This window comes from Diachasma alloeum, unplaced genomic scaffold, assembly GCF_001412515.2.
Source record: "Diachasma alloeum isolate Michigan unplaced genomic scaffold, Dall2.0 Dall_scaffold_00787, whole genome shotgun sequence".
NCBI classification, from domain to species: Eukaryota; Metazoa; Arthropoda; class Insecta; order Hymenoptera; family Braconidae; genus Diachasma; species Diachasma alloeum.
The window spans coordinates 5,101-17,998 of record NW_021680917.1 but is presented as its reverse complement, the minus strand read 5'-3'; the positions used below and the strand labels follow the sequence as shown (position 1 = coordinate 17,998).

At 36.8% G+C, this 12,898-nt stretch overlaps 2 protein-coding genes across 7 annotated transcripts in view; both read right to left on the bottom strand.

Annotated features, from left to right (window-relative positions):
- The window catches only part of LOC107044739 (extracellular sulfatase SULF-1 homolog), a 15,561-nt gene extending 8,384 nt beyond the window's left edge, over positions 1-7,177 (bottom strand). For 2 of the 6 annotated variants that reach the window (XM_015266751.1, XM_015266756.1), the window contains exons 1-6: positions 6,671-7,177; positions 5,049-5,387; positions 2,953-3,192; positions 2,018-2,339; positions 1,431-1,581; positions 179-354 (exon numbers count right to left, since the gene is read on the bottom strand). In XM_015266751.1, the coding sequence (XP_015122237.1) occupies positions 179-354; positions 1,431-1,581; positions 2,018-2,339; positions 2,953-3,192; positions 5,049-5,283 (1,124 nt within the window). In that variant the 5' untranslated portion in view covers positions 5,284-5,387; positions 6,671-7,177. Of the gene's footprint in view, positions 1-178; positions 355-1,430; positions 1,582-2,017; positions 2,340-2,952; positions 3,193-5,048; positions 5,388-5,735; positions 6,015-6,670 lie in introns of those variants that run through there. The other 4 variants (XM_015266752.1, XM_015266753.1, XM_015266754.1 and 1 more) reach the window with 4 other exon arrangements.
- An 83-nt stretch (positions 7,178-7,260) lies between these two features.
- LOC107044742 (UDP-glucuronic acid decarboxylase 1) overlaps positions 7,261-12,898 on the bottom strand; it is a gene marked incomplete at its 5' end in the record, with an annotated part of 10,670 nt that continues 5,032 nt past the window's right edge. Inside the window, 1 exon segment of the mRNA XM_015266760.1 lies at positions 7,261-8,835. Within this exon segment, the coding sequence (XP_015122246.1) occupies positions 8,570-8,835 (266 nt within the window).

Genomic DNA, 12,898 nt, shown 5'->3' with positions numbered 1-12,898 from the left:
CCCCCCCCCCCCCCCCTTCTCTCCTCTCACTGACGACGCAGCTGGCAAATTAATTTGGCTAAATTTAACTACCAGACCCCGACGAGGAAGTCACGCTCGTGCATCGAAACCCATGCATCCATTGAAACGAAGCATTTTTTTTACTATTTTTTTTATTAACAATTCCATTAAAACTTACACTGAACCAGGAGCGATCCCAGGACCTCGCATAAGACATGGTATTCGTACATCAAACTCGAATGGGAAGCTTTTTCCTTTGATCAAGCCAAACTGGCCAAGATGGTATCCATGGTCTGATGTATAGATTATGTAGGTATTGTCCAATTCCCCAAGATCCTTGAGCTCTTGATAAATCTGAAAATTATGAAATGATAAATTCCCCATTGAATTCAATTTCGAAGTGTAAGTAAAATAGAACACAAGAAGTCGATATTTCACATCTTATTAAATATGGATTAATTTTTGACGTGTGATTTTAGGGAAGAATTTCAAAAGACCTTACTTGCAACTAAAAAAAATTTCAAACAAGAAATCTTCTATGAGATTTCCTACTAAAATTGCTCATGGCATTAAGATGAGTCAATACTTTGAGGGATGAAAAACATCAGCTTGTGAGGATCTACCACTTTACTCCTGAACAAAATATCCATACTTCCTATAGAAAATTTCTAACTAGGACCTCACGTGATTCAGAATTTTGTGGATGTTTAGATTCGCTTAGGAAATAGATAATAAAATGGAACTACTCTCTGGGACATTGAAAATTTATACTAAATTCTTCAAGATAATAAAAGTCCGAATAACTAGGAAAATGAGAGCGCACTCTAAATAGTTTAATACGTACCTATAATATTCTAAACGAATAACTATGAGATAAAATTAGCCAATTTTACAGGGAGTTTCAGATCAATATTTTTAAATTCAAGGTATAGATTAGAAAATTTCCAATGGGGGACATATTTTGTAACTCCAATTGACAATACTAAATATATATGTACAACAATTTTGCTATGTACATTCTGTGATCGAAATCAAAGGAAATTGACTTATTTCACATTTAACACTTCAACATTTAAATTCTACTGGCACCGAGACTATGAGCACATATTCAATTCCCTGCCCAAAAATTGTTCCATGAAGTGACGAAATTGGAGGAAAATTTTGTATTTTCTATAGGGGAGAGGGGACAAAGTGGAACATTTGTGATGAACTTGACATATTAATACTCGGTTTTTGAGTCGATGACCATCGCTCCGCTTTGCTCCACCTTCCCCTACAATTTACCTTGAATGTTCGGACTGGAATATGAAAATTAGGAGACTTGGCTGGAATCACAAGTGTTTTTCATTGTAAATCACAGTCAGAAATATTCAACGGTATTTTCTTATTCTTTTCGCCGAATAGAATTGTAGAAAAAATCATCAACACACCCGTTCCACAGCACTGTCAACACTCTGTAAGGTCTGTAATCTCTTCGTCATCAACAAATCAGTAAATTGCTTATGAATGGGCTGCATTTTCTGCGTGACCTGAAGAATCCACTGTTTATCCGGATTAGGCGCATAATCATAAGCTGGGGTACTGCGTAACAAAAAAAGTTGACTCATTGATTGACTGATCTCAATTGAAACATGATGAGGGGAGAAAGAGAGAAGGAGAGAGAGAGAGGGGGGGAGGGGCTGATAAAAAGAATAAAGAAACTCAGACAAAAGCCCTGGGTCTAGACTGCGGTGGCGTGAAGAATAATTTTTTTTTATCTAGCTTTTGACGTGAGAATTCTAGTGCTCTCCATCATATGACTGTACAAGACGTGTCAGACAAGTCCACTCTTTGTCTACCTACTGTCAGGATGTTTCTCTTTTTTTTATTACGACGAAAGAATAGCAGGGAGATCTCCCTCCTTTCGCCATTTTTCATGCAAAGATGAGTCGACTGTTATGTATGAAAATCAACAAAAAAATGAAGTAGAATAAACAGATACGAGGAGAGAGCGGAATGGGGGGGGGGGGNGACTCACTGATGCGTTGTAACGTTGAAGAAAAGATTGGAGAATTGGGGTGCAGAGTCTTCCGGACCATGAGGCGCTGGGAAACTCGCAACCAGCATCACCGGTTTACGAGCAAAATTGTGCTTACTCTGGCGTAAAAATGCAACGCTGTCATTCGCTATCAGATCCGGGTAATAATCCTTACTGTATTCAAAGCCGTGCTTTATCTTTTTACCATTCATATTGACACTGTAGTTGTAGTATCTCGAATTCATTATTAAGCCACCCCATTCACGCCAACCGGGTGGTATGTATGAGCCATTATACTTGTTGAGGTATTTACCGAAGTATCCTAATGTACAGAAAAAAAACTTTTCATTCTAAAATAATACAGGCAGAAGAACAAAATATGCGAAATAATACAGGAATAATGAGAACATGCCGTTTTCACACAAGGAAAGATCGCTTATAAAAAAGAAAACTTTTCTTGTTGAAAAATTTCAAAGAAAATATAAAAATTAATTTGCAACTAGTTGAAGTTTGCACAACTTTACAGAGGAAAATACCATTTTCTTGTAAAGGCGTTCCAAGGGAAACAAAATATTCTCCATGACTTGGTTCCGAAAGTTTCTTTTCTCTAATAAAGACAAAGTAACGAGACATATAACGAGCTGCATCTGAAATGTGTCTGCCCTGAATAAATTTTTATCACGTTCCTCTCTCCTTTTTCTTCGCCATCTCCCTCTAGCCAATTTACAGACTTAAGAGTGCTCTCATTATTCCTCAATTTGTCTCGCTTAACTACTTGGAAAAAGCACGACTTTTGACGCCTTGATATAAAAGTGCCCCTGGCGCCGGTTCAAGAGGCTTGACAAGCAGTGAGGAAAAAAAATTTCATGAAAGAGATGATGAAAAAAAAAAAAAGAGGGAAGCATTGAATACACAGATAAAACTTCTTTATGAACCTGTACGATATCCAGCGTTACTGAGATAAGTTGCAAACGAATGAGGTTCGTGGTCTCGCTGCCATTGTGGACTACTACAGTTGTCATTGTTGGTGAATACCTCGTGATTATGTACGTAACGACCTGTGAGGAGTGAACTTCTGCTTGGGCAGCACATTGGTGTTGTTACGTAGGCGTGACGGAGTTCAGCACCCTCGTCTCGTATTCGGCGCAGGGTATTCGGCATGAAGTTGAGCGAACCTGTTAAAATAGACGTAACTCCATGATCCTCGATCACAAGGGTGGATATTGATAAGTTAGAGTTTTTGGGTAGTGTCCTGGATCAAGGATAGCCAAATCCATAATATTTAATTATCGTTAAATATTGTAGTCCTCAATTAGTTAACATCACTCTTAAATTTTTTGATTACTTACTTTTGTTTACATCAATTCAAATATTCAAATTTTTAACTATTTTAACAATCAATAATTGAGGTAGGAATATGGACGATTACTTGTGTAATCGAAAATTCCCTTTTAAGGAATTTGAATTATCCATTTAGTGGTAAATTTACAGTTTCATATTATCAAATTTTTAATTTATCATTATTCGAAAAAATCAGATTATTAATATTATATTTGTAAAAATTTGATCAGCAAATTTTAAACCTTCATTAATGTGAGGGGCAAATTCTTGTAATATTACAGAAATTTAATATTGATGGCGATCCCTGTTTTGGATAAACAGGAAAATTTCATTTTCAGAATTATCTGAGACGTTTTTTTTGCCACATTATTGAAATATCAATTGTTGGAAATTGTCTTTGCCGATAAGATTTTCTTAAGTCAAGCCCTTTAGTTGTTTTTTTTAATCGTTATTTTACATCGCTTCGACCCGGTTAGAGTATACTGCGATGATCATCATCAAAGACTTTAAATGGTTAAATCGCACCATTCTACCCGGCCGGGATTTGAACTCGGAACCTTTCGCATGTGAGGCAACGAACTTACCCACTGCGCCAAGCCACCGGACAACCCTTTAGCCAATTTTAATATTTTTGGAATATTTTTGGATCTCGGAAGAAAATTGAGGCTTTTTTATGGATCAAAAAACTGCTGACGTGAAATTTGTTCATTTCCTCGTTTAAGGGGATACATGAGAGGAATTTAAGTCTTCACTGGGCCTTGGGACCCATTGAACAGTTTGTGATATATAACAGAATATGGGAATAACTAGGGGAAATTGCAGACCCGATCGATTTTACCCCGTATAACCACGAAAAACTTCATTTTTTCCTGTTTTTACCTTCAAAATGCTCCTTGCGCTGTAGTTTTCATACGATTTTAGCTTTTTTTTTAACGTTCGTTACACTCCAAAGAATAAAGCACCCGGTTTACTTTATTCACAATAGATCCTAAATAAATGAATTTTAAATTTCATAAATTTTTCGCGTCTCTAGAGTAGAGTAAAATTTATGAAATTCAAAATTCATTTATTCATCATCTATTGCCAATAAAATAAAACGGATGCTTAACTTTATTCTTTGGAGTGTAACGAACATTTAAAAAAAAACCTAAAATCGTATGAAAACTACGACACAAGGAGCATTTTGAAGGCACAAAAAGGACAAAATGAAGTTTTTCGTGGTTACACATATTTCGTCATACTATATCACAAACTGTTCAATGGGTCCCAAGGCCCAGTGAAGACTTAAATTTCACCGACGTATCCCCTTAATCATTAATGATCCAATTTCCTATTCGCCAAGAGATTAAAATTTTTATTTTTTATGTGTTAACACTACATCACGAAATTCTTTCTTCTCATTTCAGAATTTAATGGGAACCAATCGTCTCACAAATACACGGAAATTATCTTAAAAAACGATTTGGCCTAAATGAATCATCCAATCTAACTAGTTTTCGAATAAGATGAATTATTGTCGAATGGAAAACAATCCTCTCCATTTGATAATTCCATTATCCCTGGTTTTTTCATTCGAATGCATGCATTTAAGATGATTCAAGTTGGTCAATAACATGGTGAATTAAAAAATTAACATTTCCTAAATTCTGGTTCGACGTCTAAAGGTATTTTTTAATAATGGTAGCTATACCAAGTTCAACATCCTGATCATCGGTGAGAATCAACACAATATTGGGTTTGCGTTCCCGCGCTGTCGGCTGATAGGTCGGCAAATACGGTGAGTTAGCTTGCTGCTGATTATTGTAATTTCCCTTGTAACCACGATGCCGTTGACCAACAAAAACATCATCGTTCGATGAATCGTCGCGTCTACCATATGTGATCACAAAGAGTGAAAGAAGCCAAACTGCTTCGAGCAGCCGCATCTTCGGTTTTCTCTTGCACTCGCCTTCGGGCAGTTGTCTGCTCTAAATTTCTCCGGTTCACATCATCATATCATCACCAATCCTTTAGTCACCATTACTCAATCCTGGGCACAAAAAAAATTCGCAGCCAAGAAATTCCCTTAATTCTCAATTTAACAATAAATTCCCGACATCTGTTCCCTCAAATTCAGTGTAGTAAAAAAATGGAGCAAAACGTTTATAGAAAGAGTTGAATGCAAATGTAAATGCCTAAAAGAAAAGTACCATCTGCAAACTGGTCAATGAAAAATAAACAATGCAAATAAATCCTTGCATAAAAAGCCACTCAAACGTGTGAAGAGAAGTTGCACATACAGCGATACATGTGGCTGAGAAAATAAAAAATTTGAAAAAAATCATTAACTTTAAAAAAGGAAAAAAATAAGAATATAACAGGTAAAGAGACGTCTTACAAGGGAGAACTGATAAAGAGAGATGGACGAACCGGTCGACGCGCCAAGATGAACTAACGTGGAGAATGAAAAGAAGGTAAAAGAGAAGGCCGGCTGCGAAGCGCGCAATGTCTCTCACGGGGCATCACAACCTGCATTCCATGTGCCTTATTCTACCCTAAATATATTTATTTTATTTATTGAAACAAAATGCCGAACAAAAACTCCAATTGTCAAGATCAACGATCGATATACTCTTAACGATTAACGACTAATGTTCAAGGTTTAAGTAATTTTTTTCGTGGCATTTGAGTAACGTCATTATTCCCAAGAGAGTTTCTTTCGAGTGACACGTGATCTATTCAAACCTCTGTGATTATGGCTTTGATATTGCAATAATAATTGCAATAAAAACAGTGCAAGAAGTCTCTTTTAATCATTAACCAAGTAGCGAAAACATTGGCCCTCATTCGAATTTCATTTTCGCTGATTCAATGATAATAGAAACGAAGATAATGAAATCTGATTTATGGGCTGAGATTACGTTGGCACGGTTTATCGTTGCGGGGGGACCAGAGAGCGCACATGAAAAATCGATGAAACGAAACGATGTGTGTCCTGGAAATGCCACGGTAGCCTGGCACCGTACCCGCTTTTATATAAAACGCAGTTGAATGTATGAGATTCATTTTAAGCGAGCGATATACAAAACAGTGCGGATGTTTCATCGGTTATTCAATCGGTTTTTCAGTTGCACTTGTTGTCAACCGCCGATTTCAAATGAAACAAAAAAAAGTGCAAGAATACAAGTACTATTTGTATACATACACATGGAATAAAACGAAATACACAAGCCGATTGTCCGGCCGATATCGATTATATATATACATATATATTTGAATGTAAAATTATTCATTATTGAAATGATGGATACAGAAGATAATTTATTTACTCACTTGTCAATTTTTTCTATCTTTGTGACTGAAAAGGTGATAATATCCTTAGAAAAAATGATTTGTCAATTACACTCAATTCACTCTCACATAAACCAAATCCCTGTAAAAATGCAGATTGGAAAATACCTTACATCTGCATATAAAGAAATAAGTTATTCTCAGTAGTTGGAAAAATCTTTTTATCTGGAGTTTATTGGTATGAAATGAAGTTTTAAATACGTCCCTCTACCAATTGTATTCGATTTAAGGAGACACGTGGATGAGCGTGCCGCACTATATATTCTACTACAATATATATCGACTATATACCTGGAAGAGATCACAGTTGCTAAAGCTAAATGAAAACGCAAATGGACCGCTGCAAAGCGACCTCGCCAGCGGTCGCTACTAAACTGAAGACAGAGTAGAGCGAGAACAGAAAACTGAACACTCAACTTCCAGAGAACTGCGCCGCTTGCGCCTTCCCTTCTGTCTCTCTCGCTCCTCCACCTTTCAAAAGACTCAGCTGGAAACATCTGCCCATTCTAGACGACTTTACAAATAAACGCTTTTTCTCAATTCAATACCTGCAATTATTCCCAGACAGACGATAACAGAGGCAGAGATTTTTATTTCATCATATAAACATTTATCATTCCGTTTAGATTCTGGCGAAAAGGAGTGTCAGTGTCAAAGTTTCGTTGGCATGTATCAATTGTAGTGAATGGAGAGAAGGGAAGTCTTTCATAGCTTCAGATAAGGAATCGATGGTAGTTTTGCCCTGGGGAAAATTCTCCCGTGGGGACAATGGACCCGCAAAGTATAAATGGCCTTATCGTTGCACAGGATAAAACGAATAAAATTTCGAACGAAACTTTTTGGTAGTAAATTAGATTGAATGAGAAATATGAAAACTTACGTAAAATGACAGAATTTTAATAAGTTGAGGGTAATTAAAGAAGAAGGGATAATGCAAGTGTGTCAAACGGCTATAGATATTTCTCTTGACCTCAGCGGACTTACGTATTGTGCAAACTCATAGATTTTTCATGCGAATGAGGAGAAAAAAAGGAGGAATTGCTAGAACAATAGATGAAGAAAGAGGAATTGTAGGAAGAATGGATATGGAAGATTGGAGATTCAATAGCCATTTCGCAAGCTTTATGTATACATTAGTAAAGTTGTAAAATGTAACAGATGAATTTTTTACGATTCTTTAATGGCTGATTAACTTCACGATTATTGAAATTCAACATAGTTTATAATTGAGTTCAAAGAATGATCTCAAAGAATATCAGTGTTAGAGTGATGCCACAATGGATGCAACGCTAAACGTACGCAACACGTGAAATAGTCATTCAACTGTTGAAAATGTCTTGCGCTATATTGATGGATCTTTGATATTTTCATCATTTCTACTGTATCAAATTCAACCAAATTCCTCCACCCCTTATCTGAACCTCGAAAGATTCAGGTGAAAAAAGATCTTCAGGATCCCCCTCGATCTTAGAATAAAGAAAAAATGTATGAATAAAACTTAAATTGACTCAATACTTTCCACGATGAATTTCGAAAATTCTAGTGTCAAAACCATCCCGGATGGTACGATTACACTCACTGAGAGAGACCACGACCACGCGCGCCCTGTCATACTGCCCACACGCTTCACAGATTACCACCAATCAACTCTTTAGATAAAATCCGGAACAATTTTCATATTTAGCATATAACATACAATCTATTTTGCCAGTTATACTATTTACAGTGAGTACAATTAAAATGAGAATGGACATTGCTAAATGTTTTCACTCATAAAACACACATCAGAATGACGTAATTAATAACATGTTAGTCTTTTTGGCACTATTTTCCCACGTCTCTTCGCGCTTTTATCATTTTTTTAAATCTTTTTCGAATGAATCATAATTGTTCTACAATGTCATGATCATTAACGTATGGAATTCTCACGACGTCTCTCTGTGAATGTTTTGTTTTTTTCAATTCTTTTTCAAAGTAGGCTATCGTCTTCTTGAGACCCTCAGTCAGAGAAACTTTTGGTTCCCAATTGAGAAATTTTTTCGCTCGACTTATGTCGGGTCTCCTTCTCTGGGGATCGTCTTCTACTGCTGCTAACTCGACTATTTTACTGGTACCCCCCACTGAATCTTTGATGATGGTTGCGAATTCTGAAATGAGATTTACGTTCATAATTGAACTCAAAGTTTTAATAGGAGAGAGTAGAGTAGAATACACACTTCCAACTTTATCAAAAATATTCCGATTTGAGAATCTATTAAGGAGAGACGACTATGAGTTTTAAAAGTTGTGGGATATTGGAGTGAGATTTCTCATGCATTGAAGATCGATTATAGTCGCCGCCAGGAAAGAAGGAATTTGGATCTGAGTGATGGGGGACGTCAAGTCGTAGCTAAATTCGAGAGTGTGGGGGTACCCAGCCACGATCCTTCTTTTGTGGCGAGAACTATGTAGGGGAGAGTGGGTCAAAATGAAACAGTAAAAAAAACGACTGTTTGACGCAATTGAAGAAAAAAAATTTTTTTTATTAAATATTTTTTTGTCCATTGTTTTTATTCTTGTAATGATGAGAATAATTATTTTCCATTGAGTAGAATGGAACATTATTGAAAAGTTTTGACGGGCGAAGATTTAGTCAATGGATTAATTAAAAAGAGAATAAAATAGCAAAATCCAAAGTCCCGAGCAAGGCCCTGAGGGAGGCCCAGAGGGGAAAAAGGAAAATGCGATGCTGAATTTTTTTTTATCGTTATTTTTACATCGCTTCAACCCGGTTAGGGTATACTGCAATCTTGATCAAGACTTTAAATGGTTAGATCGCACCATTCTACCCGGCCGGGATTTGAACTCGGAACCTTTCGCATGTGAGGCAACGAACTTACCCACTGCCCCAAGCCACCGGGATGATGCTGAATTTCAATTGAATAATCCGTTAACAAAATCTTCGCCCATCAGAAATTCTCCATAATTTTCCATTCTACTGAATGGAAAATTATTATTTTCATTAGTACTCCCCAGAATAAAAAAAAATTGATAAAAAAATTTTTTCGTCATTCCGGCGGTAAGGCAGCGCTTTACGAACGCTACGGCCGGAATGGAAAAAAAAATCATTTGACATACGACCTAAATAGTATGTTTCGTCATTAGGGTGAAAACAAGTATTCTGGCAAATATGAGTTTGCAGCTCGAGCCGAAAACGAGGGTTGCAATCATATGAGCTAGAAAGTTGTTTTCGGCCTAATGACGAAACATACTATTTTTTGTTTGAATTGCGTCAAACACTCGTTTTTTTCAGTTTCATTTTGCCCCACTCTCCCCTATATGTCTAAAAACGAATAATTAGTGCAAAAAAATTGACATGTTGAAAATAGTCCAGGACCTCCAATTTTTGAGCTGCTTTTTTATTTCAAAATTTTTGAAAAAATGCGTACAATAACAATTATGAATTAGTTTTTTGAAATTCGACTCCTACACAGCTAATTTCGTTTTGTTTAATATAAAAATTTGCGCCATTCATGTAAAATAGAAAAAAAATGATTCTTAAAATATTAAAAGAATATTCTCGATTCTTTCAGAAATATTTCTCGCGCTGGTTGCAATTTTTTATTCAAAAAATAACGAAATTAGTTGTGTAGGAGTTTGATTTCAAAAAACTAATTCGTAATTATTATTGCACACATTTTCCGCAAATTTTGAGAAAAAAAAACTCTGTAACTCAAAAATTGGAGTCCCTGGACGATTTTTACCATTTTAAGCTTCTGCAGGGCAAACGAACGAACAAGTAATTTTTTCGCACTAATTATTCATTTTCAGACATATATATATAAGCCATCACCCCCCTAAAGTTAGCGGAACAATGTCAAAAAATGGCATATTTTTTCGGGTCAAAATGATGTGTTTTTTATGCGTAAAATAGTGCGCGAACAGAAAAAAATCGTGCTCGATCCATCTTTAAGTTAGGGGTGAGGGGATGAAAATAGGGGATGATTTAAAAATACGATGTGCCATAAATGTTTTTTGCGTGTAAAGTCGTCCCTAGAAATTGAAATTGAGAAATTAAATTTCAAGGGTGGAGAAAAGAAAACTGATGATAATAGCTGAAAGTGATGAGTCATAATTATGTGCTTTTTTTACGTTCTTCAGGATAGGGGGGGGGGCGGGAGCAGATTGGGCGAGGGCCCCTATAAGGGGGATCGACTCTGGGGTGTAATACCGAGGCGGAATGTGGGATGGACATAACGTCATTGAAAAATCTATCACATGAACGAAATTGACTAGAAAAAATATGTGTTACACAATAGACAGGATAAAGCGGATCGTGCCTGAGTTTTCCTTGTGCAGAGATCAGGCATACCGGTGACCATTGGCACCTCTGCCACGGTCGCTATCTTTTTTTTTGTATGTGTCATCGAGTGCAACAAAATATGTGTTTTCACCTCCAGGCACGAGAAATATTCGTGCTCCACTCTGAGACGGACTGCGACCTGCCTATCGACCTGATATACCTGAAGACCATAATCCGTAGACCGTAGGCGGAAAAAATGACCGAAAATAAACGGTTATTTTGTCGCTTACCACACACGACGCGTGTTACTACACATCGGCTATTTTTTCCTTCGGCTGTTTTTTCGTACATTCGAATCGGAGAGCTGGAGCAGAAAACATTTATTTGGAGAAGAAAATTTCCAAGAAAGTGTCTTAAACATTCCTGGAAATATCTCAAAAGAAAATATAAAAAGAAGAATTTTACTGAGATTCGCAACCATCAGTTGAGTATTCCAGAAGATCTAAATAGAAATTATGGAACTCGTGAGGCCATCAGAAATTCATCATGGAACTTAAACATAACTGGTCAAAATGGAACGATCCCGAGCTCCACCACCTCGCAGAATATTGAAAAATTTGATAAAACTGAAAAGTAGTAGTTAAAGAATAAATTTCAATGGAACAGGGCAGTGAACAGGATGTCTTCCTTCCTCCCCCCCCCCCCTAACCTAGACCTTGCCTTGATGACATCGATGACATCGATCTCCGTGAAACGGGCAAAATAGAAAAGGAGTGTCTGGAGACAACTTTGAACGAGCAGCTAAAGTGCAAAAGTCTGAGGTGATTTCGGAAGATGATTAAACGTCAGTAAAATTCATTCAGTCGAGAGTGTGAATGTTGGTAGAAAAGGCAAACCATAAGAATCTCCATCATGAAAAATTTCGTTCACGTTGACAGAAGTAATTCCTTATTCCAATCAATCCTCAATATGCGTGGGGATGATGAACCCCTCTACGGTAGTGAAGTTCAGTCAATGAATCTCTATCTTTGATGTGAAGTCTACGATCTCTATGATAGAGAAGTTCAGCCGATGAATATCCATCTTTTATGTCATATGTATCTGTCGAGCAGATACCTCAGGGCGTGGTATGGAATCCGGAATTTCAGAAGCGCCAGATGAATTTTCGATTGCTCTTGGAGAGTCGTATCGAAAAACCTGAAAACCCTTCGGGAATCTCCACAATTTTCTCAACAAGTACCCGATGTCCTCTAACGACGATTCAGAGACATTAGCTTCTTGAGCCTACGAAATGGTATTTTACACAACAAGTGAGGTAAGTCGGATTTTACACGCGAGTGCGGCGAAGTAAAATCGCCGTGTAAAACCGACTTACCTCACAAGTTGTGTAATGCATTTTATGTCATCAGTGCGTCTGTGGGGGTGGTGAGTGGGCACGGGTGTTGCGGGGGGGAGTCCAGGGGGCCCGGGTTGGGGGGGGTGAAGCCCNCCAACTTTGAAAGAAAAAAGAAAATGAGTATTTTTTCTAAATATTAGAGAATAATTTTTTTTGCGCGATTGTTCTCCCCCCCCCCCCCACCCTGAAGAAAATATGAGTAATGTTTGTTGATTTTTCATTATTTTTTTATTAGTATGAAGAATTAATAAACATAATCTCAACAATATAAAAAATCAAAAAGTATCTCATCACCACCCCACAACCGTCACAAACTGCAAACTCAACAATGATCAAAATAAAAGAACTAATGAAGACTCATCAACTTCAACAAATTCCAATATCAACAACAAAGAGAACTTGAATGTAATGAACCTCCTCAAAAATCCCCTGTCAAATGTATCTCTTACTTTTAATAATTGTTCAAATATTTCAATCTATCTGACAAAAAAAGATGAGTAATGATAATAATAATAATAATAATAATAATAAT